Source organism: Oncorhynchus gorbuscha, linkage group LG06 (genome assembly GCF_021184085.1).
Source record: "Oncorhynchus gorbuscha isolate QuinsamMale2020 ecotype Even-year linkage group LG06, OgorEven_v1.0, whole genome shotgun sequence".
Lineage (NCBI taxonomy): Eukaryota > Metazoa > Chordata > Actinopteri > Salmoniformes > Salmonidae > Oncorhynchus > Oncorhynchus gorbuscha.
The window spans coordinates 31,309,607-31,336,328 of record NC_060178.1 but is presented as its reverse complement, the minus strand read 5'-3'; the positions used below and the strand labels follow the sequence as shown (position 1 = coordinate 31,336,328).

Sequence of the window (26,722 nt, the reverse complement as noted above, 5' to 3'; positions counted from 1 at the left end):
CTCCTGTTTCACAGACACACAAAGAACAAAGACAAAGTTTACAAAAAGGTTGGGCATTCCAGTTTATTTTATATCAAATTTCCCCATAAACAGATGTACAAATGAAAACTGGGTTTCAACATGAATGGTCCTGCCTCGGACTGGCCTTCAGCAGGAGTGATGCTCAAAGCAGAATGAGACAGAATAAAAATCTGGATCCATATCATTCCGTAATTCCATCCCTCCCTCCCCCCCTTACTACACACCACAGATGGTACTGTTCTGAGAAGTACTACAGGTGCTGTGGAGGGTCAAACTGAGCAGTAGGTTCTGAGTGAGGAGTGCTATGTCACTGGCACACCAGACCTAGAACACACCTGAAAGCTCTGACACAGCCTTCTAAGACCAGGATGAGGGCCCAGTCAGTCTGCTGGTCAATACACAGCATGGTAACATACACACAGTTCATTATAGCAAGTCATCTGTTGCCAGGTAGAGGATTGGTGTGAGAGGGACAAGGGACGCTTAAAAATGGCACCGACAGAGGGCTGCCTCGCTTTGAGCTCTTAAGAAACTTTGCATTTCACTACACCCACAAACATCTGTTAAACACGTGTATGTGACCAATAAATTTGATTTCAGAGAGGTGAGGGGAGTTGGGAGATGAAGGCACTAGAATTCTCCCAGGAGTTGGGTTAGGTCAAGAGGTTAACGGTCAGAGGTCCAGGTGGGGTGGGGTTTGGTATCAGAGCTTAGGGGTCAGAGGTTATGCCCCTCTGTGTCAAAAGGCAAACCTGAACTGAAAAGATAAAAAGGCAAAACAAGAAAAACCCAGCGCCAAATAATTATGATAAAGCAGAGTATGGTGTGTATATATATAAATAAATAAAAGAGGGGAAGACCGTGTGTGTATTTCATTGGCACCCAAAGTAAAACTTGCTCCTGGTCTCTCCTCTGGTTGGCACGATGACCTTCTCTCTGGTGTGTGTGTCACAGGGCAGTGGCGGTGGCACAAGTACAGCGACGTCAGGAGAAACCAAAAACAAAGAAATTAAAATACCTAAAATCCAGCGCTGTGATTCGCTGTAGGGGAGGGGAGGAGAGAGCGCTGAATTATTGGTTGGTTTGGTTCCGTTCGTGTTCTAGAACCCTCCGTAGACTGCGCCATTCCTAGATACCACTGTGGTTACCGGAGCAACAGACATAGCCATAGGAGCGCGTGTTCTCTACGGTGGCATCGGCTGTGTATACTGTGTAACAAGCTGAAAACTAAGTTTGGTGTGATAAGAAGTGCTAACACCAAAAGAAAGACAGGTGCGTGTGATGGTGTGTGTGTTGAGGATGGTTAAAGCTGCTCTAGTGAACCTGATCACTATTGCTCTACTCCACTATAGACTGGGGTGGACTATAAAGTGCATACTTAAAAACCCTGCTTAAACGTGTGTGTGTGTGTGTGTGTGTGTGTGTGTGTGTGTGTGTGTGTGTGTGTGTGTGTGTGTGTTCTTCCAGAGCAGGTCATACCGCGGGCTCACACATACACACATCTACAGAGTGGAGCACAGGAGACTTTAAAACATTATCTTACATTTCAAATTACAGCTATCGAACAGATCTTTACAATAATGAATATGGTCTGTTTAGTTACATTGCCAAATATGAGCAACAACTTACAAAACAAACCCATCCCTTCCTTGTGAGACAATAGTGGCTCCATCTGAAATGACATCCTTTTGCCGATACAGTCTAGTACCACTAGCCCTCACTGAACCTTTGGCCCAAAGTAGTGAACTACAAAGGCAAAGGGGTGAACTTTCTGACTCAGCCAGTAAGAGAAGAATAAACTGCACTGTAACCCATTAGTCTGGTCTCAACTCTCCTCCAGCTCTGATTCCATTAGTCTGGTCTCAAACTCTCCTCCAGCTCTTATTCCATTAGTCTGGTCTCAACTCTCCTCCAGCTCTGATTCCATTAGTCTGGTCTCAACTCTCCTCCAGCTCTTATTCCATTAGTCTGGTCTCAACTCTCCTCCAGCTGTGATTCCATTAGTCTGGTCTCAACTCTCCTCCAGCTCTGATTCCATTAGCCTGGTCTCTAAATTCTCCTCCAGCTCTGATTCCATTAGTCTGGTCTCTCAACTCTCCTCCAGCTCTGATTCCATTAGTCTGGTCTCTCAACTCTCCTCCAGCTCTGATTCCATTAGTCTGGTCTCTCAACTCTCCTCCAGCTCTGATTACATTAGTCTGGCCGGAAGTCACTCAAGATATTTCACGCATCCTTTGTTGCTCCGCCAACCAGGCTGTAGCGGGCCTCTCCCTCAAAACTCTGGCCAATCAGAGGTGAAAAGCAGTCTTTTGATTGGCTGTCTGGAGCCTTCTCTCCATTGGAGGGATTGTGTCTGGTAGCTTCTCCTAAGGGTCGACATCCTCCAAATCACTCTTTGAATCACCGAGCATCATGGGAGACTCGGAACCCTGAGATAAAGAGAGAGGAGAGAGAGAGAGAGAGAGATTACAGGGGACGTGACATCTCAGAGTAAGAGATCTTTATGAAACCGATTCATACAAAACTCTTCAGCCAAGATTTTGAGCTCAGCCCAGTCCTGAGAAGTGACAATAACCTGACAAGGCTCTATTCTAGGACCGCTACTGAGCTCTTCATACTTGCTACCTCTCTGTCAAGCTGTACCTGTCGGAGGCTGCGGTCTGCGTTCTCGTTGGCTGGGCTGCCGTCAGAGCCGTTGCTGCTGCCAGATGGCTCCTTCTCGTTGAGCAGCGCTGTGGCGTAGGCCAGCGTGTCCTGGGCTGAGATGGTGCGCTGGAACGTTTTGGCTGTGGACGTCTCATTGGACACGTTGCTCTGAGGAGTCCAGTAGTGTTCTGACATCTGACAGAGAAACACACACTGTAACACACTGTAACACACTAACACACTGTAACAACGACGAGACGGCCTACAGGGAGGAGGTGAGGGCCCTCGGAGTGTGGTGTCAGGAAAATAACCTCACACTCAACGTCAACAAAACTAAGGAGATGATTATGGACTTCAGGAAACAGCAGAGGGAACACCCCCCTATCCACATCGATGGAACAGTAGTGGAGAGTGTAGCTAGTTTTAAGTTCCTCGGCATACACATCACAGACAAACTGAATTGGTCCACTCACACTGACAGCGTCGTGAAGAAGGCGCAGCAGCGCCTATTCAACCTCAGGAGGCTGAAGAAATTCGGCTTGTCACCAAAAGCACTCACAAACTTCTACAGATGCACAATCGAGAGCATCCTGGCGGGCTGTATCACCGCCTGGTACGGCAACTGCTCCGCCCTCAACCGTAAGGCTCTCCAGAGGGTAGTGAGGACTGCACAACGCATCACCGGGGGCAAACTACCTGCCCTCCAGGACACCTACACCACCCGTTGTTACAGGAAGGCCATAAAGATCATCAAGGACATCAACCACCCGAACCACTGCCTGTTCACCCCGCTATCATCCAGAAGGCGAGGTCAGTACAGGTGCATCAAAGCTGGGACCGAGAGACTGAAAAACAGCTTCTATCTCAAGGCCATCAGACTGTTAAACAGCCACCACTAACATTGAGTGGCTGCTGCCAACACACTGTCATTGACACTGACCCAACTCCAGCCATTTTAATAATGGGAATTGATGGGAAATGATGTAAATATATCACTAGCCACTTTAAACAATGCTACCTTATATAATGTTACTTACCCTACATTATTCATCTCATATGCATATGTATATACTGTACTCTACATCATCGACTGCATCCTTATGTAACACATGTATCACTAGCCACTTTAACTATGCCACTTTGTTTACTTTGTCTACACACTCATCTCATATGTATATACTGTACTCGATACCATCTACTGTATGCTGCTCTGTACCATCACTCATTCATATATCCTTATGTACATGTTCCTTATCCCCTTACACGGTGTATAAGACAGTAGTTTTGGAATTGTTAGTTAGATTACTTGTTGGTTATCACTGCATTGTCGGAACTAGAAGCACAAGCATTTCGCTACACTCGCATTAACATCTGCTAACCATGTGTATGTGACAAATAAAATTTGATTTGATTTGATTTTTAACACACTGTAACACACACACACACACACACACACACAACACACACACACACACACACACTGTAACACACACACAACACACACACACACACACACACACACACACACACACACACACACACACACACAAATTGTGTGTGCGTTGTGTGTTTGATGCTTGCCTTTTTCTGCAGCCACTGCACTGCCCAGCTCCAGTGACCAGACAGATCTTTAAAATAGTCCTTAGCAGGAGCACACCTGGAGAAAGAGGCAGACAAACACTTGATGTGAAATCAGGAAGTATGAAATGAAAGGTTTTAACTGAACCAAATTTTCTTTGTTACTTTCATGTACTTGCTGCAACGGTCAAATCTACTTCCATTCAATATTTTCAGCCTGAGACAAAAGGGTGGCGACAGGAACCTGGTCTCTGGAGGAACTCACTTCTGTGCCAGGGTAACCAGGAACTTGACACACTGGTAGCAGCGGCTGCTGTCCACGTTGTTACTCTGGTGCATCAATGCTGCAAACAAGAGAAGAGTGTCACACACACACACGCGCCTTACAAATACACACGCTCTGCACACGCCTTACACACGCTCTGCACACGCCTTACACACGCTCTGCACACACGCCTTACAAATGCACACACCTTACAAATACACACGCTCCGCACACGCCTTACAAATGCACACGCCTTACAAATACACACGCTCTGCACATGCCTTACACACGCCTTACAAATGCACACGCCTTACAAATGCACAAATGCACACGCCTTACAAATGCATACGCCTTACAAATGCATACGCCTTACAAATACACACGCTCTCCACACGCCTTAGAAATACACACACTCTCCACACACTTCCAGTGGAAGGTAGCCTACCTAGCAGGCCTTTCTCTGACTCAAAGGCGTACTTCAGTCTCTGTGTCTGGAGAGGGTCCTCTACCACCTGAGAACACACGTTACACCGTGTGTATTACCCTGCCTCGTCAGGGCATGGATTCCCCATGCCAAACTGATTATTGTCTGTTAAAAATCGCTCAACCCTAATGCACAGACAGGTTTGATTGACAGCGGTCACTCACCAGCAGCTCTTGCAGCAGCTGGAACACGTTCTTCAACTCATGGGGCGGAGCGGTCTCCAACTGAGTCTATATACATAAACGTACACACACAGATCAGAAGAGTAATGATGTGGTTTGTGCTGGGATTTGGAGTCCTCTGTGGAAATGGATTTGTTCACAACTGGCAGTTGTAGTTCTTACCTTGAGCAGCTGTAGTACTCCGAGGGAGAAGGGTTCGTTACAGAAGGAGCAGTACGTCACCATCTCTATCAGCACAGTCAGAGGGCCTGACAACTCCCGCACCGCAAACATCACCTACAGACAAACAATAAAAACGTCAACAACAAAAAGAAACTGCCTCTTCCATTTACACTGAACAAAAATATTACAATTGCAACGATTTTACTGAGTTACTGTTCATATAAAGGAAATAAGTCAATTGAAATAAATTCATTAGGCCTTATCCTATGGATTTCACATGACTGGGCAGAGGCGCAGCCATGGGTGGGCCTGGGAGGACACCCACTGGGGAGCCGGTCCAAGCCAATCGGAATGAGTTTTCCCCCACAATAGGGCTTTATTACAGCCAGAAATACTCCTCAGTGTGTGTGTGTGTTACCTCTAGCAGGTAAGGCTGTCCCTCGGGGCTGAAGAGCGAGGCCATGATGTCAGCATTGAGGGGGAGGAGGCGGGAGGAGGCAGGGATACTGCTCACAATCAGCTTACACACACCTTGATCTGAGAAACACACACACACTCACATCAGCTTACACACACCTTGATCTGAGAAACACACACATCAGTGTATTATGGAACCATACTAACTGCGGTAAGGCGTGTGCTTTTGTGTTACCATGTGTGTGCTGTGTGTTGAGGTCTGAGTGGAGAGTCATCAGGGCCAGAGTGGAGTGGAGGTGCAGGAACTCTCTGGCCTGGGCTGGACTCCACCTCCGATTCTAGAGTGGGAGAAGGAATCACAGGAACAGGGAGTGAGAGAGAGTGAGAAAAAAGTTAATTAACTTCCAGAACCATCAACAATAACATCCTGTCATATGCATTTCACTGCAGCGGAGTAGGAATTGAGTGTGTGCTGCGAGTACCTGGTTGTTCTGTCTGTTGGGTCCGAGGAGAAAGATGAGCATCCTACGATACGCTGAGTGTTTCAACAACAAATGGCACGGACCAGAGCCTCTCTGAGCAAAGTTGCTGAAGAGGCTGAAGTATTGGTTGCAGTTTTTGACGTTCTCAGGAACGTCTTTGTCCAATAGGGAGAGGAGCGCGTCGGTCAGGCTGTCCAATCCAGAGTCAGCGAAGTGGAGGGCACTCTCTAATGTCTTCTCCAAGATGGCTGCCACTACGACCCTCACCTCCCTCACCCCACACTCCAACAGACAAACTCTGGAAGGAGGGAGGAGAGAAAGAGAAGATCAGTTAGATTGATGAGTAGAAATGTAAGATAAGTAGTAGTACTACAGTGGTTCTGTGTAGAGTGGTAGTATTATAGTATAAAAAATAATAATAAATGATTTCACCTTTATTTAACCAGGTAGGCTAGTTGAGAACACCTTTATTTAACCAGGTAGGCTAGTTGAGAACACCTTTATTTAACCAGGTAGGCTAGTTGAGAACAAGTTCTCATTTACAACTGCGACCTGGCCAAGATAAAGCAAAGCAGTGTGACAGAAAGAACAACACAGAGATATGTAGCGAGGGCCAGCCGACAAGAGCATACAGGTTGCAGTGGTGGGTGGAATAAGGGGCTTTGGTAACAAAACGGATGGCACTGTGATAGACTGCATCCAGTTTGCTGAGTAGAGTATTGGAAGCTATTTTGTCGATGACATCACCGAAGTCAGGACCGGTAGGATAGTCAGTTTTACTAGGGTAAGTTTGGCGGCGTGAGTGAAGGTGGCTTTGTTGCGAAATAGAAAGCCGATTTCAGATTTGATTTTGGATTGGAGAGATTTAATAAGAGTCTGGAAGGAGAGTTTACAGTCTAGCCAGACACCTAGTTATTTGCAGTTGTCAACATATTCTAGGTCAGAACCGTCCAGGGTAGTGATTCTAGTCGGGCGGGCGGGTAGCAAATGGTTGAAAAGCATGCATTTGGTTGTACTAACATTAAAGAGCAGTTGGAGGCCACGGAAGGAGTGTTGTATGGCATTGAAGCTCGTCTGCGTAGAAGTGGATCAGGGAATCACCCGCAGCAAGAGCGACATCATTGATATATACAGAGAAAAGAGTTGGCCCGAGAATTGAACCCTGTGGAACCCCCATAGAGACTGCCAGAGGTCCGGACAACAGGCCCTCCGATTTGACACACTTACCTATCTGAGAAGTAGTTGGTGAACCAGGCGAGGCAGACATTTGAGAAACAAAGGCTGTTGAGTCTGCCGATAAGAATACAGTGATTGACAAATTCGAAAGCCTTGGCCAGGTCGATGTAGTCGGCTGTACAGTACTGTCAGTTATCGACGGCGGTTATGATATCGTTTAGTACCTTGAGCATGGTACCGGATTACACAGCGGAGAAGGTACGGTGGGATTCAGAATGGAATGGTCAGTGATCTGTTTATTAACTTGGCTTTCGAAGACTTTAGAAAGGCAGGGCAGGATGGATATAGGTCTATAACAGTTTAGGTCTAGAGTGTCACCCCCTTTGAAGAGGGGGATGACCGCGGCAGCTTTCCAATCTTTAGCGATCTCGGACAATACGAAAGAGAGGTTGAACAGACTGGTAATAGGGGTTGCAACAATGGCGGTGGATAGTTTTAGAAAGAGAGGGTCTAGATTGTCTAGCCCAGCTGATTTGTACAGGTTCAGGTTTTGCAGCTCTTTCAGAACATCTGCTATCTGGATTTGGGTGAAAGAAGCTGGGGAGGCTTGGGCAAGTAGCTGCGGGTGGGCGGAGCTATTGGTCAGGGTAGCCAGGAGGAAAGCATCGCCAGCCGTAGAGAAATGCTTATTGAAATGTTTGATTATCATGGATTTATCAGTCTATGACTAGGATGGCTGGAGTCTTTGACAATTTTTAGGGCCTTCCTCTGACATCGCCTGGTATAGAGGTCCTGGATGGCAGGAAGCTTGGCCCCAGTGATGTACTGGGCCGTATGCACTACCCTCTGTAGTACCTTGCAGTCGGAGGCCGAGTAGTTGCCATACCAGGTGGTGATGCAACCAGTCAGGATGCTCTCGATGGTTCAGCTGTAGAACTTTTGAGGATCAGAGGACCCATGCTGAATCTTTTCAATATCCTGAGGTGCCATAAGCATTGTCATGCACTCTTCACAACTGTCTTGTGTTTGGACCATGATAGTTCGTTGGTGATGTGGACACCAAGGAACTTGGAAGCTCTCAACCTGCTCCACTACAGCCCCGTCGATGAGAATGGGGGCGTGCTCTGCCCTTATATTCCTGTAGTCCACGATGATCTCCTTTGTCTTGATCACATTGAGGGAGATGTTATCCTGGCATCTCTGACCACCTCCCTATAGGCTTTCTCATCGTTGTCGGTGATCTATAGGCTTTCTCATCGTTATCGGTGATCAAGCCTACCACTGTTGTGTCGTCGGAAAACTTGGTGTTGGGAGTTGTGCTTGGCCATGCAGTCATGGGTGCACAGGGAGTACAGGAAGGGACTGAGCACGCACCCGAGAGGCCTCCATGTTGAGGATCATGTGGCAGATGTGTTGTTACCTACCCTTACCACCAGGCGATGCGCGCCTTTGGAACATCTACATTAAAAAAGTTGAATAAACCTATTTAATATACACCATCACAATAAATCCATTATTCATTTTAGTCTGGCCTAAAATAAACATTATGATATGAAGAAAATATATGTCAGAACAACAGAATAGGAATCGGCCTAATGTATGCTCTCTGGCTATGCGCCATGCCAAAGGCTGTAGGCTAGTTCATTTAACAGAAAATATATGCCTGTAAGTCCTATTATTTTATAATCAGATTTTTTTTGTTAGAATAATATAATTGAAAAAAATATATCCGGAGCAAGTGGTTTCGTTGAGCATAAAAGTGATCATTTGAAACAGGTCTTAGATGTCGGTTTTGGCAATTATACAAACCTGTCTGTCTTCAGAATCAAAACATACAATGGACTTCATGATGCGACTATAGGCTATTGACTATTTGAAAGAGTTTTCACAAGCTCTAATATGCAAATGTAGATTCTATATGCAACGTCTTAAACACTGACTGAATCATCACCTTAGAAACGGCTGTCCATTTCACTGCGTTTGGCTTTGAAATGACCACGTTTTCCACTCAGTTTCAACCGGTTGTTGAACTTCTTTCTTCAAATTGCCATCACAGTGAGGTAAATATTTTTTGCCTAATGGTGAGTTTTAATAGCATGATACTGTTTTGATAAGTGTTTGATGTGATTTCTGATTTCATGTGCATTGATGTCAGAGTGGTTAGAGGGACAATAGAACCCAGAGTACCAGGCCATTATGACCTGATGGTCGTTAGGGAGCTGAGTACTACCAACATGTCCAGAGTGCGTAAGAGGAGATTACCGTGACTCAATGGTCACATGGAATTTGACTGCGGTATTAACTTATAACTGCTGGTGTGGCAGTAATACGGTCACAGTACTATCGCAGTATTATAGTAGTACTGACTTGGTGATCTCTCGTCCCTCAGGTCCCACCAGGTACTGAGCCATCCAGTGACAGGCTTCACTGCTTTTAGACAGCAGCACCTCCACCGTAGTCATCCACTCCTCTGTGTCCACCCGCAGCTTCTTTTTGGTGTGGAGGTAGGTGTGGAACAGGAAGTGGACTGCTAGCTGGAGACTGACTCTGGCCATGGCCTGATAGGCTGGGTGCTTCAGCTTTGTCTGCAACACACACACACACACACACACACACACACACACACACACACACACACACACACACACACACACACACACACACACACACACACACACACACACACACACACACACACACACACACACACACACACACACACACACACACCTTATAAGAACAGTTTTAAAAGAGTCAGGCATAACTTTGAATTATGCAGACACGTCTCTGTTTATCTTACACACACAAACACATACCGCGTTGACGGAGGCCAGTGACAGAGTGAAGTTGAAGTAGTCGCTGTTGTACACATCTCTGTTCTTCATAAACTTCAGGTTCTCATCTCTCACCATCTATAGACAGATAAACACACAGAGAGAGAGACACCGAGAGACAGACAAGAGACACCGGGAGAGAGACAGACAAGAGACACCGGGAGAGAGACAGACAAGAGACACCGGGAGAGAGACAGACAGACAGAGACACCGGGAGAGAGACAGACAGACAGAGACACCGGGACAGACAGACAGACACCGGGAGAGAGACAGACAGACAGAGACACCGGGAGAGAGACAGACAGACAGAGACACCGGGAGAGAGACAGACAGACAGAGACACCGAGAGACAGACAGAGACACCGGGAGAGAGACAGAGACACCGGGAGAGAGACAGACAGAAAAATGGAGGGGGAAGGGGAGAGGAGTTTATCTGTGCGCCACAAGACAGTGTTATACTGCACTGTTGGAGCTAGGAACAAAAGCATTTGCTACACCCGCAATAACATCTGCTAAATAGGTGTATGTGACCAATAACATTTGATTAGCGAACTGAGCTAAAGCCTAGGCATTAACACAGGGTGCTTTTTTAATGTCCTCAGGTCTCATAGAAGGTGACTGATTACAAAATGTGGTCCACCGAACCAGTCCAGTGTAGTTACCTGGTAGATCCTAGCAGGCATCTTCTCCACAAACAGTCCTTTCTTCTCTCCCTTCCGTACGAGGCGGGTCAGGACAGAGAGACGGTCATTGTTGGCCCTGGCAGGGCGAGGGGATGACTGGGGACTGACGTCTGGGCTAGAGGGCGCCGAACTACATGAAAAAGAGAGGGTTACAGTGTGAGTTGTGTGTGTGTGTGCATGAGGTGTGTGTATGTAGGCTGTGTGTGTGTGAGACTCACAGCGTGAGGTCTTCTGCCTCTTGCCTCATGACGCTGACTCTGCTCTTCTTAGGGAGAACAGGAGAGTTCTGGTCACTGATCCTCTGGTAGAACAACATGTAGGCGTTCCAATACCGCCGCCGCACATCTGGGTAGGGGTTAGCTACACACACACACACACACACAAAGTGATGTTAGGTTGGATATTTTATGAGTTTGTCATTAATGTACAGAAGGAACTGAAAAAAAAGGGGACCAAGGACACTACCCAGAGGGACCCCAAAAATGTTAGCACTGCGAATGTTCCATTTACATCCACTATTTGGTCTACCTGTTAAATAGGACTTACACTGATCGTAGACTTTAGGCCGGTACTCTCCTCCAAAGCACTCGTATTCCAGTGTCTCGTCGTTCATGTCAAACTCCTCGACCACATTGTCATTAAACTTATACCACCTTCCCCTAGCACTTCCCCTACAGGAGAGGAGAGCAGAATGGTAAGATGACTATTTATGATCAATGTCATTTCCTTGTCTTAAAAATAGGATATTTGTTTATAACACTTAAGTGTTAGTCTCTCACCGTCGGTCCTTTATGAAGGAGTAGTAATGTCCAGCGTGCGCCTGTCCGCTGTGGACTACGACTCCCACCAGCTCGTAGTTCTCAGAGATAGTGACCTTCTTCCTGGGTGAGCCACCTGCCTCGCCCCGGCCCTCTCCCCCCTCCGCCCCCCCATCCTGACGAGCCATGCCAGACACTGTGTAGGGCTCCATGTTCAGCACCCAGGGAAACCTGATCTGCTCGTCGTATTTGATGGAGCGTCCGCTCTCCCAGTCGAATCCGAAGCGCATCAGATGGATACAGAGAACACTGGGCAGGGACTTTATGCAGGTCCGCTTCACTGTGGTACGCTGGAGAGAGACACACACCAAGTTAACACTGGACATAGACTTAATAAACATCCTGTTTACACACACATTAATACACATCCTCCTTATGCATATATTAACACACACACACACCTTCTCCTTGCACTTCTCGCAATAGTAGGCGTTGGTTCCTTCCAGCACCTCCCCCCTGACGAACTGGTCCAATGAGATCTCCAGACTCTGACACGAAGTCACACCCAGGTTCAGCGCCATAAACGTCTCCTCTCGCTCATATCTACGATCAGGGGTCAGAGGTTATAGTTAGGGGTTTAAAAGTGATGGCTGTGTGTGTGTGTGTATACACGCATGTGTGAGCTTACCGGTGAGGACAGTCTTTGCATATTTTCTGATCAGAGAAGATTCCCTGGAAAGTGTTCTTAAAGATCTGCTCACGGCCGATTTTCTAAAGAACAAAACAGACATCTCAATATGTCAATAATAAAAAGGTGTGTGTCACATCACAGCACAAATATGTGTGATAAGTAGATAAGTGAATAGTGGAGTGTGTGAAACCTTAAGGTGCTCGTCCAACTGGTCCACTAATGAAGTGAAGAACTCATAGGCATCCTGTTGCTCTCGTACATACAGCTCCTTATTCCACATCTTAAAGATCTACAGAAACAAAAACATGCATTATTTTCAAAGGAAACGCGGGTAGTTAGTTGAGTATGTACTGTGTAGTGTACTTTAAATGAGTGTGCGTGTGCACGTCCGCGCATGTTCGGATACCTTCCAGAAGTTCTCAGGGACGTAGTACTGCAGCTTGCTCTCCATCAGGTGTCCGAACAGAGACTGGACCTGACAGAAAACACTCTCGTCTGGCTGCTCCGTGTCGTCCTCTATAGACAGAAAGGCCTCAGCCAGGCCAGGCTGCATGTACAGCTGCTGGAACACAGCATTCATATAGCAGGTGGCTCCACCGTTCTTTAACCCTACGAACCCCGACACAGAGCGACTGTCCACCGGCGGGAGGAACTGGGAGAGGGGCACGGAGGGAGGGAATAGGAGAAGAGAGTTACGACACTGAAGGTAGAAACATTACATACCTGTAAACGCTTCAGTTCTATCAAGCATTTCTCCATTCACATGTGTTTGTTGTGTGTGTGGGCACGCGCACACCAGGGTAGTAACGGTACACGTACTCATACCGAACCGTTTGGTACGGGGGACCCCGTTTGTTCCGCACTGTGAACCCGAACGAATAAATTTAAAAACACAGAAAACACTAGGCCTATAGGCTGTGGCTACGCTGCATGGTAGGCAAGAAAGAGATGTATCATGCTCCAGACATGCCCCCTTTATGAGTCACAGGTACCCATCTGGCACTGAAGGAGGCAGTGTCACGGTGCGTTCAGAACCCGAGATGGAAGTGGGAATTTACCATATACGACTGGGGAGGAAAAAAAATCCACTTGAACGTCCGTCAAACTCATAATTACTAGTTCATCATCCTGAGAACCCACTTCTCCCACATGCTGACCTCTGTCGTCACCTACTAAGGAAACGTACAACAGCATTTTCGCCAGTTAAATGCAACAAAACATTATTTATTTTTTAAAAAGCAATCTATTTATGTGGTTATTGAACCCTATAATTTGTTTGCAAGCATGATAGCTGTTCTTTTAGTTTATGGTTGACGCCGCGTGTTGGCCATTAGCCAAATCGTTTCTCAAACAGAGTTAAAATCACATGAACGCATCCAACTGGTATTTACGACTTCATAACTGGTAAACTCCCACCTCCCACAAACTCGGCATCAGAGCGGAAAACTTGAGGCCCAACATAACAATCCAGTCACAACAGACAACGTCAGGAACATTGTGAAACGTCAACGCAAAACACACCAAACCGTTACACCCATCGGTGTGTGTGCGCTCCCATGAGAGCAAAAATGTGTGTGAGACTCACGTCAAACTCCTTGCTGAGCGAGGGGTCTGACTGGTGGTGCATGGACAGCAGCTCTCTGGTGATGAGCTGTAGGTTGGCCACAGAGCTGTCTGCCAGCATCACCAGCACCTCGTAGGCTGCCAGTCTGCTGCTGGCCGTACTGCACTTGGGGAAGAAGTCGTGGCTGGGGGGGGAGCTGGAGGCGGGGTTAGACGTGTTCAGGATGATGCGCGATGCTCGGAAGAGGAAGTCATCTAACAGCTGCTGGATCAGAGAGTGACCTGTGGAGAAAACACACACATGCTGTAAATGTGAAAGTTGTCTATTTAGCGACTTTGAAACCCGAACTGCCTGGACTGTCTTGTAATGCAACATGCAAAAATGTTAGTTACAGTTCATATAAGGACATCAGTCAATTTTTTAAAAAATCATAAGGCCCAAATCTATGGATTTCACATGACTGGGAAAACAGATATGCATCAGTTGGTCACAGATACCTTGAGAAAAAAAAGGTAGGGGTGTGGATCAGAAAACCAGTCAGTATCTAGTGTGACCATTTGTCTCATGCAGTGCGACACATTTCCTTCGCATAGAGTTGATCAGGCTGTTGATTGTGGCCTGTGGAATGTTGTCCCACTCCTCTTCAATGGCTGTGCAAAGTTGCTGGACATTGGCGGGAACTGGAACACGCCGTTCAGAGTATCCAGAGTATCCCAAACATGGTGAATGGGTGACATGTCTGGTGAGTATGCAGGCCATGGAAGAACTGGGACATTTTTAGCTTCGAGGAAGTGTACATAACCTTGCGACATGGGGTTGTCCATTATCATGCTGAAACATACGGTTATGGCGACCGATGACAGGCACGACAATGGGCCTCAGGACCTCGTCATTCAAATTGCCATTGATAAGATGCATTGTGTTTGTTGTCCGTGGCTTATGCCTGCCCATACAATAACCGCACCCCCATCATGGGGCACTCGGTTCACAATGTTGACATCAGCAATTCACTCGCCAACACAATGCCATACACGCGAGTCTGCGGTTGTGAGGTCGGTTGGACGTACTGCCAAATTCTCGAAAGCAACATTGGATGCAGCTTATGGTAGAGAAATGAACATTAGACATTTATGCTAATTATACGCTCCCCAAAACTTGAGACGTCTGTGACATTGTGCCGTGTGACACAAAACTGCCTGTTTTAGAGTGGCCTTTTATTGTCCCTAGCACAAGGTACACCTGTGGAATGATCATCCTGTTTAAATCAGCTTCTTGATAATCCATCCACCTGAGGGGTGGAGTATCTTGACAAAGGAGAAATGCTCACTAACATGGAGATACACATTTTTCCCAAAATTTGAGAGAAATAAGCATTTTGTGCCTAAAGAACATTTCTGGGATAATTTATTTAATCTTATGAACCACGGGACCAACACTTTATATGTGGTTTATATTTTTGTTCAGTGTAACTTGCAATTGTGCTTGGTGCTGGACCGTCTCCCTACCACAGCAAAGCATTCGGAAAATATAACCTTTTAAGGATCTGAACTATGTGTGTGTATGTATGGCAGGCTGTGTTCTGGTGTGTGTGTGTGTACTCTGTGTTCCGATGGTGTATATGTACAGTGCATTGGGAAAGTATTCAGACCCCTTGACCTTTTCCACATTTTGATTTGGAAAGGCCTCCATCATTCTTAAACGGATGAAGTTTGGAACCACCAAGAGACTCTTTCTACAGCCGGCCGGCCGGCCAAACTAAGCAATCGGGGGAGAAGGGTCTTGGTCAGGGAGGTGACCAAGAACCCGATGGTCACTCTGACAGAGTTCCTCTATGGAGATGGGAGAACCTTCCAGAAGGACAACCATCTCTGCAGCACTCCACCAATCAGGCCTTTATGGTAGAGTGGCCAGACGGAAGCCACTCTTCAGTAAAAAGGCACATGACTGCCCGGTTGGAGTTTGCCAAAAGGCACCTAAAGAACTCTGACCATGAGAAACAAGATTCTCTCTGAAACCAAGATTGAGGTCTTTGGCCTGAATTCCAAGCATCACGTCTGGAGGAGACCTGGCACCATCCCTACAGTGAAGCAGAGTACAGAGATTTCCTTGACAGACTGGTGCAAAGGTTCACCTTCCAACATGACAACGACCTCAAGCACAAAGCCAAGACAACAGAGGAGCAGCTTCAGAACAAGTCTCTGAATGTCCTTGAGTGGCCTAGACAGATCCCGGACTTGAAGCCATCGAACATCTCTGGAGAGACCTGAAAATTGCTGTGCAGCGACGCCCCCCACCCAACCTGAGAGCTTGAGAGGATCTGCAGAGAATAGGAGAGAAAGTCCCCAAATACAGGTGTGCCAAGCTTGTAGCGTCAAACCCAAGAAGACTAGAGGCTGTAATCACTGCCAAAGGTGCTTCAACAAAGTGCTGAGTAAAGGGTCTGAATACTTATGTAAATGTTATCAAAAAAAATATATTAAAAAATTACATTTGCAAAAATGAATGAAAACAGTTTTTGCTTTGTCATTATGGGGTATTGTGTGTAGATTGATGAGGGGGAAAACCATTTAATACATTTTAGAATAAGGTTGCAACATAACAAAATGTGGAAAAACTCAAGGGGTCTGAATACTTTCCGAAGGAATGGCATATGAAAGTGTGTGTTCTCACCCAGTTGTTCCTTCTCTGTGCCACAGAGTGACAGTAGTGTTTTGATGAGGCGGAGGTGTCCAGCCTGCAGGATGTTGTCAGCCTCACTGGTCTCCATCTCAGAGCTCCAGCTGGGCTCAAAGTTATCCAACCAGCTGATTTCATCTTCCAACATGGCCACTGCACTCACTGACAACACCTCCATCTCCGAACCTGGAGTGGGACAGGAGCATTCATCATGTGTCAATGAGTGTTGGAAAACCGTTGGTGTGTGTGTGTCTGTGTGTGTGTGTAAACTTACTGGTCAAGTCATCCAGTAGTTGACATCGCAGGTCAAAGTACTCAGTACACTGTGACAGCAACCTGGACAGACAGAACAATATTACACCCAGATATAGACACAACAGACAGAACAAAACAGGCCGTGGAGCAATACATCCATAAACACTTATAGCTAGCTACAGCTATATGACGCTTTACATCAGCTTTTATATATTTTCCAGTTACATGCTGACTAGACTGGGCGCACGCGGGCATCCGCACACATGTTGATTTTGTCCAGACACGATCAGGACACGCATGTTGAAACAAACTCTGAACCAACTATATTAATTTGGGGACAGCTTGAAAAGCATTAAACATTCATGGTAGTTTAGCTAGCTAGATTGACGTTGCCAGCAAATTTTTCCTGGGATATAAACTTTGGGTTGTTTTACCTGAAATGCACAAGGTCCTCTACTGCACAAGGTCCCCCGACCACAGATAAAAGCGTAAACAGTTTGTTTCTAGTAATCATTCCGCCGTCTTCTTCTGTGGACATTATATGGTGTTTGGCAACCAACTTTAGATGCATTACCACCCCCGACTGGAGTGTGGACCTCAGTTCATCTTTCAATCACCCACGTGGGTCTATGCTCCTAAAAACCAATGAGGAGATCGGAGAGGGGGGACTTGCAGCGCATCAAGCGTCACAAATAGAACTTGGTTCTATTTTAGCGCCTGATTTGTTATTCAAATCATTGCAAGCGGTGTGGTCAGCATGTTAGTCCATCTATCATCGCTCACGGATAATTTGGCCCCATCTGCTGTTTAAGATAACTTACTACTGCCTCCCAGTAGCAATGACAACAATACGTGTGTGTACCTCTGGTTGACTCCTCTCATGACAGACGTGGGGCTCCAGAGAGGCAGCTGGGAGGCGAGGACGACTCGGAGCAGGAACACGTTGGGTTTGACGATCTCAGGGAACGCAGAGCTGTCGGATTGGCTCAGCGTGTACAGCTGGTCACATGCCACACGCCGGATCTGACAGAGACACGGGTTAGAGAACACACACACGCACACACACTCAGTCTCACACACCAACACACATCCTAGGTACCTCTCCACTGGCTGATCCTAGCAGGATGTCGATGATGAAGTCGCTGACACAGGGGAGGATGTAGAATGAGCCTGGAGAGAGACACACACACTGTTAGCATTCTGTCTTTACAAAACAGTGTCTGTGTGTCAAATCAAGGCCACATTGTAATCATCACATACTTGGTAAACAACAGGTGTAGACTAACAGTGAAATGCTTACTTACGGGCCCTTCCCAACAATGCAGAGAAAGAAAATAGAGAAATAATAGACAAGTAAAACACATAATAATAAATACACAATGAGCAGCGATAACTTTGCTCTATACACGGGGTACCAATACTGAGTCGGTGTGCAGGGGTACGAGGTAATTGAGGTAGATATGTACATACAACTAGGAATAAAGTCACAGATAAACAGTAGCGTGTGTGATGAGACAAAATAAAGTTAGTGCAGAAAGGGTCAATGCAGATAGTTAAATAGTCCAGGTAGCTGTTTGGTTAACTATTTAACTAACTATTTAGCTGTCTTATGGCTTGGGGGTAGAAGCTGTTCAGGGTTCTGTTGGTGCCAGACTTGGTGCATCGGTACTGCTTGCCATGCTGTAGCAGAGAGAACAGTCTATGACATGTGTGGCTGGAGTAAGTGACCATTTTTAGGGCCTTCCTTTGACACCTCCTGGTATACAGGTCCTGGATGGCAGGGAGCTTGGTCCCAGTGATTTACTGGGCCGTACGCACTACCCTCTGTAGGGCCTTGCGGTCAGATGCCAAGCAGTTGCCATACCAAGCAGTGATGCCGCCAGTCAAGATGCTCTCAATTCTGAGCTGTATAACTTTTTGAGGATCTGAGGGCCCAAGCCAAATCTTTTCAGCCTCCTGAGGGGGAAGAGGCATTGTCGTGCCCTCTTCACGACTGTGTTGGTGTGTGTGGATCATGATAGATCCTTAGTGATGTGAACACCGAGGAACTTGATGCTCTCGACCCCTCAAACTACAGCCCCGTCGATGTGAATGGGGGCGTGCTCGGCCCTCTGTTTCCTGTAGTCCACGATTAGCTCCTTTGTCTTGCTGACGTTGAGGGAGAGGTTGTTGTCCTAGCACCACACTGCCAGGTCTCTGACCTCCTCCCTACAGGCTGTCTCATCGTCGCCAATGATCAGGCCAACCATTGTCGTGCCATCAGCAAACTTAATGATGGTGTTGAAGTAGTACGTGGCAACGCAGTCGTGGGTGAACAGGGAGTACAGGAGGGGACCAACCACACACCCGAGGGGCACCCGCGGTGAGGGTCAGCATGGCAGATGTTTTGTTGCCTACCCTCATCACCCGGGTGCGGCTCATCAGTAAGTCCCGGATCAAGATGAAGAGGGAGGTGTTCAGTCCCAGGGAGCTTAACTTAGTGATGAGCTTGGAGGGCACTATGGTGTTGAACGCTGAGCTGTAGTCAATTAACATCTCTCACATAGGTGTTCCTTTTGTCCAGGTGGGAAAGGCCAGTGTGGAGTGCAATAGAGACTGCGTCATCTGTGGATCTATTGGGACGGTATGTGAATTGGAGTGGGTCTAGGGTTTCTGGGATGATAGTATTGATGTGAGCCAATGACCAGCCTTTCAAAGCATTTCATGGCTACAGATGTGAGTGCTACAGGGCGATAGTAATTTAGACATGTTACCTTGGTGTTCTTGGGCACAGGGACTATGGTGGTCTGCTTGAAACATGTAGGTATTACAGACTGGGTCAGGTTTTGAAAATGTCAGTGTGTGTTTCCTAGCTGCAGTGTTCGTAGCCATAGACAGGAGACCAGTAGAGACAGGGTGTGTGTTACCTAGCTGATGTGTCCATAGCTGTAGACAGGTGACCAGTAGAGACAGGGTGTGTGTGTGTGTGTGTGTGTGTGTGTGTGTGTGTGTTACCTAGCTGCTGTGTTCGTAGCTGTAGACAGGTGACCAGTAGTGACAGGGCCTCTCTAGCGATGATGCAGTCTTTAATAGAAACACTCTGCTGCTTCACGCATATCCCAGCATGCAGAGCTGTGGGTGGCGCTTCGCCCTCACTGCTGGAGCTGCAGTTACTTCCTGTCGAGAGAGAGAAGTAAAAAGAGAGGAGAGAGAGAAATCCTCAGTATAAGGCCAAAGAATGAGAAGAGCGTAACAGAAAATCCATTTTATTGCTCACAATTCAGGCTGATGTGTATGTTGTTAAATGTGTGTCAATATATTCCACCAGTGCCTTGTATGTGTGTGTCTCACCAGGGCCTTGTATGTGTGTGTCCCACCAGTGCCTTGTATGTGTGTGTCTCACCAGTGCCTTGTATGTGTGTGTCCCACCAGTGCCTTGTATGTGTGTGTCCCACCAGTGCCTTGTATGTGTGTGTCTCACCAGTGCTGCTGACACGGGTGCGGACCCCAAGTGGGAGGAGCGAGCTGTGCTCAGGTCTGATTGGCTGTGGACTGCCGACGAGGTCCAATCGGCCAGCGGCAGCTGCCCATGTCAGACGCATGAAGCACGCCAACGTCGAGGTGAAGTCCCCCACCTCCATCGTCTATGGAGAAGAGACATGGTTAGAGGTGTGTGTAAGATGCGTGTGTATTAGTTGCATGTTTGTGTTAGGTATGCATTAGTGTGTGTGTGTGTGTGTGTGTGTGTGTGTGTGTGTGTGTGTGTGTGTGTGTGTGTGTGTGTGTGTGTGTGTGTGTGTGTGTGTGTGTGTGTGTGTACCTGTATAGCTACGCGTGCAGCAGGGATGATCTCCTCTACTCTGATGGAGGAGCGTTCAGACAGAGACATCTGTCTATAGGAGCTCTTCTCTGGCGTTCCACACAGCGACAGCTGCCTCCCCGGTCGCCCCGCATTACGGAACGGCCGACTAGACAGCGTGTCGCCCTCTCGGAGGACATCATCATCCAGCAACGACGGCATACTCTGGCCAACCAAAAGGAACCTGCAGGGGAAAGAAAGATCCAAGAAAGATCCAATCACATTCAACCTCTCTAACAACGTCAATTAACCTTGTCGGAGTGGGCGCCCTGATTCTAGTTGCCTGGGAAGGTCTCCCACTCAGAAGTACGAGATGGGGAGGGGGGGCGGGAGTAGGTTGACCAGAGGTCTCCCCATTGGAAGCCCGAGGTAGGGGGAATCTAACAAATAGCGCACCTCTGTACTTTGTACAGTATTAATGCAATTAGTACAAATCAGTCGCACTATGAAATGCTACCAAATAAACTACAATTCATTCATAATACTGTGAATATATAGTTTCACAGACATATTGTTGCATTTTTTTCTGGTTTGTGCGAAATCATTAAGAATAATATAAAACCAGTCTGCACACCACCAAGGTGAACTGGTTTAGTCTTGACTCTTGGTTGACAGTGTTCGGGGATGGGTAATGTAGTCTTGACTCTTGGTTGACAGTGTTGGGGAATGGGTAATGTAGAGTGTTGGAGGATGGGTAATGTAGTCTTGACTCTTGGTTGACAGTGTTGGGGATGGGTAATGTAGTCTTGACTCTTGGTTGACAGTGTTGGGGAATGGGTAATGTAGAGTGTTGGAGGATGGGTAATGTAGTCTTGACTCTTGGTTGACAGTGTTGGGTAATGTAGTCTTGACTCTTGGTTGAGTGTTGGGGGATGGTTATTGTAGTCTTGACTCTTGGTTGACAGTGTTGGGTAATGTAGTCTTGACTCTTGGTTGAGTGTTGGGGAATGGGTAATGTAGTCTTGACTCTTGGTTGAGTGTTGGGGGATGGGTAATGTAGTCTTGACTCTTGGTCGAGTGTTGGGGATGGGTAATGTAGTCTTGACTCTTGGTCGAGTGTTGGGGGATGGGTAATGTAGTCTTGACTCTTGGTCGAGTGTTGGGGGATGGGTAACGTAGTCTTGACTCTTGGTTGAGTGTTGGGGGATGGGTAACGTAGTCTTGACTCTTGGTTGAGTGTTGGGGGATGGGTAACGTAGTCTTGACTCTTGGTTGAGTGTTGGGGGATGGGTAATGTAGTCTTGACTCTTGGTTGACAGTGTTGGGGAATGGGTAATGTAGTGCCAAATCAACACAAATTTGCTTCTATTTGTCTGTTATTTATTTTTTATATTTATGAGTTATTATTGTATACATTTTATATAGTTTTAAAATGTTATGATTATTTATTTGTGTTGTTCCGAATGTCTGAATAAAAATGACAGTGCAGAATGGTGGGAGGGGGTTCGACCAGGGAGCTATACAAGCTAGAACCGCCACTGTGTGTGTGTGTGTGTGTGTGTGTGTGTGTGTGTGTGTGTGTGTGTGTGTGTGTGTGTGTGTGTGTGTGTGTGTGTGTGTGTGTGTGTGTACCTGGCCAGTTGTAGACAGATGGAGTAGACTCCCTGTCTGGTCTCATAGTCCACCTCAGAGGGAATAGAGTCTCGCTGCATCACGTTCACCACCAAACTGAGACCTCCAGCTTTCAGGAAGTTCTCACAGAAAGACTTGACACTGGTCTTAGCCATCTCGTCATCTGAGGTCGGCATCAACTTAGAACTCAACACCTTGAGAAAGGAGAAGAAAGAGAGAGGTCACAGAACGAAGTGTGTTAAGTGTGTCCGTGCACAAATGTGTGTGTGTGTGTGCGTACAGGAGTGTGTGTGTGTGTGTGTGTGTGTGTGTGTGTGTGTGTGTGTGTGCGCGCACCTCCAGGTTGTAGAGGACTCTGAAGGTGGACATCCCGGGAGCAGAGGATCTGAAGAGTGATTCCAAGATGGAGGCAGCACTGGGCTGGTGCTGCTGCTTAGAACCCAGAGACGGAGACCGAGAGCCTGACCCCTGACCCAGGGTGAACAGAGTCTTCTACAGCAGACACACACAGGAAACGCATACATGTTATCACCCTGGCTCTGGTCAGAGGGGTTTAACTGTCCTCATCATTTCAACCCAAACACAAACTAACCCACCGGGCCTGATGGTTGCTAGTACAGGGTTAGATTATGATAGTACTGAAGGGTTAGTAGCTATAGAACTAGTTAATGTAAATGTACCTGGTGACTCCATACACTGGACTCTTTGGGAACAAAGTTATCTAGAGCATCCTGAACCTCTGGGTCTGTTGGGATCAGCAGCAGCAGCTTACGCACACGCAGGGTTGTCCTGGAACACACACACAGAACGTCATACATTCAGGTCCAGGTCCTTGAAGGATCTGTGTGTGTTCATGCACAACTCACCGGGGTTCATCCAGGTTGGCCAGCTGGTAGAGCATCTCAAACACGTTGCACACCAACGCCATGACAACGCCTGGAAGGGACTTCTCCTACAAACACACCGTTAGCACATAATCAGAGACAAACATGAACTCAATGTGTTCGTATACACATGTCAGTGAGTGATTGTGTGTGTGAGATTGTGTGTGGTTTACCTGTTCCATAGCGTAGGCGGAGTTGAAGACCGCAGAGCTGGAGGAGGAGGCGGAGGCGGAGGATTCAGAGCTGCCACCTGAGGGTGTCCCTGTGCCAGAGCTCTTCACTGTCAGAGACTGCTCATCACTGAACCCCAGCTGGGACAGCAGCTTCTGGTCCCGGTTCATAGTCAACTACAGAGCAAGAGGGAGAGTTACACAAAACACACAGATGCATATGATACACAGTGACACACTTCCATCCTTTGGCTTACTACGCTGTCACACACACTGTTCGGTCAACAAGACACACAAATAACACACACACACACACACACACTCACCACGCTGTCATTGGCAAAGATTTGGACATTGTCAACTGGACAGCTGAGGTGCTCGGCGATCTTCCATCGGATGCTGCCTACAGTTTCATTACTGTGGGCCTCCAGGGTGAAGGTGTCTTTGGTGGACTCATAGGTGACGTGTAGAGAGACAGGGTGGCCGTTGAACGACGCTCCGTGAGGTAGAATGGTACGAGGCACAGAGTACAGATCCTACACACACACAGTCATTTTTCTACCTTTCCATGTCACGCTCTCATCCCCCAAATTGAAATGTTTATAACGACATATAGGTGAAAGTAGTGTAACGTTTAAACAAAAATGATAAATGCCGTGTTACATATTTTGGTCAGTGTGAGGTCTTACCTCGATAGTGATGACGTAACGCTCAGCCAATAGCAGCAGCCTCTCAATGATAACCAGTTTGGTGGACCTGGAAGGTGATTGGACCGACGTAGCAACAGTTGGCATGGCGGTGGCAGTCAGCATCTTGGTTGCCCTGGTAACAGCATGAGTCAACGTGGGGCCTCCTAGAGCTGAACTGGCTGCCTCCAGTCGTTTGTAACAATCAGCAATGAACTTCTTGTGTAAAGACACAGAATCCTACAGACACACACAGCGGGGACCGAGAGACTGAAAAACAGCTTCTATCTCAAGGCCATCAGACTGTTAAATAGCCATCACTAACATTGAGAGGCTGCTGCCAACATACTGACGACAAATCTCTAGCCACTTTAATAATGGAAAAATTGATGTAGTAAATGTATCAGCCACTTTAAACTATGCCAGTTTATATCATGTTTACATACCCTACATTACTCATCTCAGTATATATACTGTACTCTACCGCATCTTGCCTATACTGTTCGGACATCTCTCATCCATACATTTTATGTACATATTCTTATTCCTTTACACTTGTGTGTATAAGGTAGTTGTGAAATTGTTAGGTTAGATTACTTGTTAGATATTACTGCACGGTCGGAACTAGACGCACAAGCATTTCGCTACACCTGCAGTAACATCTGCTAACCATGTGTATGTGACAAATAAAATTTGATTTCAGAGTCAATAGCAGAGATGGTAACCATGACCCCCCCCACACACACACAGGTTTGGGTACTAACGGACTGCATGTAACAGGGATTATGTAATCGGATTACAAAAATGAAGTAACTATCAGCACAGATTGCCTAAAACAAATATGGCGTAATCAAATTAGTTATATTCTTAAAAACAACGTATTACTTCATCTAATATCAAGATGTTTGCTGCAATAGAAATTGCAGGTTTTTGAGAGTTGTGCTGAGTGTAAAGTCACCTTTTAGTGGAAATGAATACTTCTCCTTTCTGTTCGAATCTATTTCAAATCTCCAAAACTGCCAGATTACTTTGCTTGGTTGTCTCTACAGAAACTTTCTTTAAACCAGAAAACATCAGACACCCGCTTTACTGAGAACTAAATTATCCCTCATTTCATCAGGATCTTTCTGTCAAAAGGACACTTTAGATTAGTTAACACAGCTCCATCCTGTTTGTTCACTTCCTAAACCCTGGGATGAAACACACGACAAATCCGCTGCTTGCACAGCTAACCCTCTAGTTTCAAGTGAAACTACACTGAAATATACCTGTCAGCTTTGGCACACAGATCTATGTGTTTTTGCAAACTGAGAATAGTCTACATTCAGAATATTTGCACAATTGATCATCCAACCCATGAAATAATCAGATCTCTTTGATCCGTTACATGTCTACTTTATGGTTCCAGACTGTTATGTTAAAGGTGGGCCAGACATTCAAACGCTCATTTCCTCTTTTACTGAGCACTATCTGCTTGGTGGCTGGGTGCAGTAGGCCTAGAACTGCACAATCAAAGAACAAGAGTTGGGTCTGCTTTCCCTGCAACTTGACAGTGAAGCAGACTTTTTAGCAGTGATGTCATTTCATCAAGAAGATGCAACAGGCATCTGAGCCAGCAATTGCCCAAAGATGCTGGTGAGCTGGGTGGGCAAGAGGGGAGATAGGTGGGCAGAGAGGTCAGTCATCAGTCTGCAGCATAAACTGATGTGGCAGATGCTGGCTAACCAAGTAATCCAAAAGTAATCAGATTGCATTACTCATTCCAATGGATTATATTACTAATTACTTTTACTGTCATGTAATCTCTAATCAGTAACTGATTACCTTTCTCAAGTAATCCTTCATCAAACCCTGCACACACACACACACACACACACACCTTCTTCATCTTTGGGTTGAGGTTGGTGTAGCTGTAGGTGATGATGAGCTGGATGGCCTCGTTAGCGATCTCCTCGTCAGGCGTTTCCATGGCGATGCGCCAGATAAAGTCCATCCCAGACAGGTCCAGCCGCTCCACACACTACACACACAGGACCGAAATGATAAAAGGGTTGAGGTGTTTAGGTCCCACAGGTGCATTATTAATCCTAACGGTCAGGATAGCGTTAGCCTCATATGCTGAATAAATTGACAGAAACTGGTCAGATTGTTGGAGTCCATAAATTACTTCCCAGCTCTGAAAATATGTCTCAATACTGATATGGAGATGAACGACTGTCTAGACATATCATGAACCAAAATATTTAATAAAAAAAGGGGTCGTTTCACCATGTCAGTGCCTTTTGAGATGTGTAACTTGAAGAAAATTGATTTCGCCTCATTTTAACATTGTTATATAGAGCACATACATGTTCAACATAAATGTTTTTTTTTACAATAAAACGTTTTTAAAAAGACTATAGCAGTGGTTCCCAAACTTTTCTCATAGTCCTGTACACCTCCAAACATTCAGCGGCATACCCCCTCTAGCAACAGGGTCAGTGCACTCTCAAATGTTATTTTTTGCCATCATTGTAAGCCTGCCACACACACTATGATATAAAATGTTAAACATAAGAATGAGTGAATTTGTCACAACCAGGCTCGTGGGAAGTGACAAAGAGATCTTATAGGACCAGGACACAAATAATAATAAATAATTGTTCACTTTATTTAGCCATCTTACATGTAAAACCTTATTTGTTCGACAAGCATTGTG

The 26,722-nt window shown here is 46.4% G+C and overlaps 1 protein-coding gene across 4 annotated transcripts in view; it reads right to left on the bottom strand.

Moving 5' to 3' along the window:
- Positions 1-49: 49 nt before the first annotated feature.
- usp24 (ubiquitin specific peptidase 24) overlaps positions 50-26,722 on the bottom strand; it is a 50,957-nt gene continuing 24,284 nt past the window's right edge. For all 4 annotated transcript variants that reach the window (XM_046352935.1, XM_046352936.1, XM_046352937.1 and 1 more), the window contains 36 exons: positions 25,904-26,044; positions 24,028-24,264; positions 23,665-23,874; positions 23,342-23,515; positions 23,151-23,236; positions 22,965-23,073; positions 22,621-22,776; positions 22,285-22,478; positions 20,674-20,896; positions 20,335-20,497; positions 19,869-20,030; positions 17,974-18,044; positions 17,737-17,897; positions 16,894-16,955; positions 16,614-16,805; positions 13,965-14,224; positions 12,786-13,031; positions 12,570-12,668; positions 12,377-12,459; positions 12,150-12,291; positions 11,710-12,038; positions 11,477-11,601; positions 11,149-11,290; positions 10,910-11,060; positions 10,230-10,325; positions 9,781-9,998; positions 6,238-6,535; positions 5,991-6,093; positions 5,757-5,875; positions 5,339-5,452; positions 5,159-5,224; positions 4,956-5,022; positions 4,511-4,589; positions 4,249-4,324; positions 2,665-2,862; positions 50-2,450 (listed from right to left, as the gene is read on the bottom strand). In XM_046352935.1, coding sequence (XP_046208891.1) covers positions 2,388-2,450; positions 2,665-2,862; positions 4,249-4,324; positions 4,511-4,589; positions 4,956-5,022; positions 5,159-5,224; positions 5,339-5,452; positions 5,757-5,875; positions 5,991-6,093; positions 6,238-6,535; positions 9,781-9,998; positions 10,230-10,325; positions 10,910-11,060; positions 11,149-11,290; positions 11,477-11,601; positions 11,710-12,038; positions 12,150-12,291; positions 12,377-12,459; positions 12,570-12,668; positions 12,786-13,031; positions 13,965-14,224; positions 16,614-16,805; positions 16,894-16,955; positions 17,737-17,897; positions 17,974-18,044; positions 19,869-20,030; positions 20,335-20,497; positions 20,674-20,896; positions 22,285-22,478; positions 22,621-22,776; positions 22,965-23,073; positions 23,151-23,236; positions 23,342-23,515; positions 23,665-23,874; positions 24,028-24,264; positions 25,904-26,044 — 5,415 coding nt within the window. In that variant the 3' untranslated portion in view covers positions 50-2,387. The remainder of the gene's footprint in view (positions 2,451-2,664; positions 2,863-4,248; positions 4,325-4,510; positions 4,590-4,955; positions 5,023-5,158; positions 5,225-5,338; positions 5,453-5,756; positions 5,876-5,990; positions 6,094-6,237; positions 6,536-9,780; positions 9,999-10,229; positions 10,326-10,909; positions 11,061-11,148; positions 11,291-11,476; positions 11,602-11,709; positions 12,039-12,149; positions 12,292-12,376; positions 12,460-12,569; positions 12,669-12,785; positions 13,032-13,964; positions 14,225-16,613; positions 16,806-16,893; positions 16,956-17,736; positions 17,898-17,973; positions 18,045-19,868; positions 20,031-20,334; positions 20,498-20,673; positions 20,897-22,284; positions 22,479-22,620; positions 22,777-22,964; positions 23,074-23,150; positions 23,237-23,341; positions 23,516-23,664; positions 23,875-24,027; positions 24,265-25,903; positions 26,045-26,722) is intronic.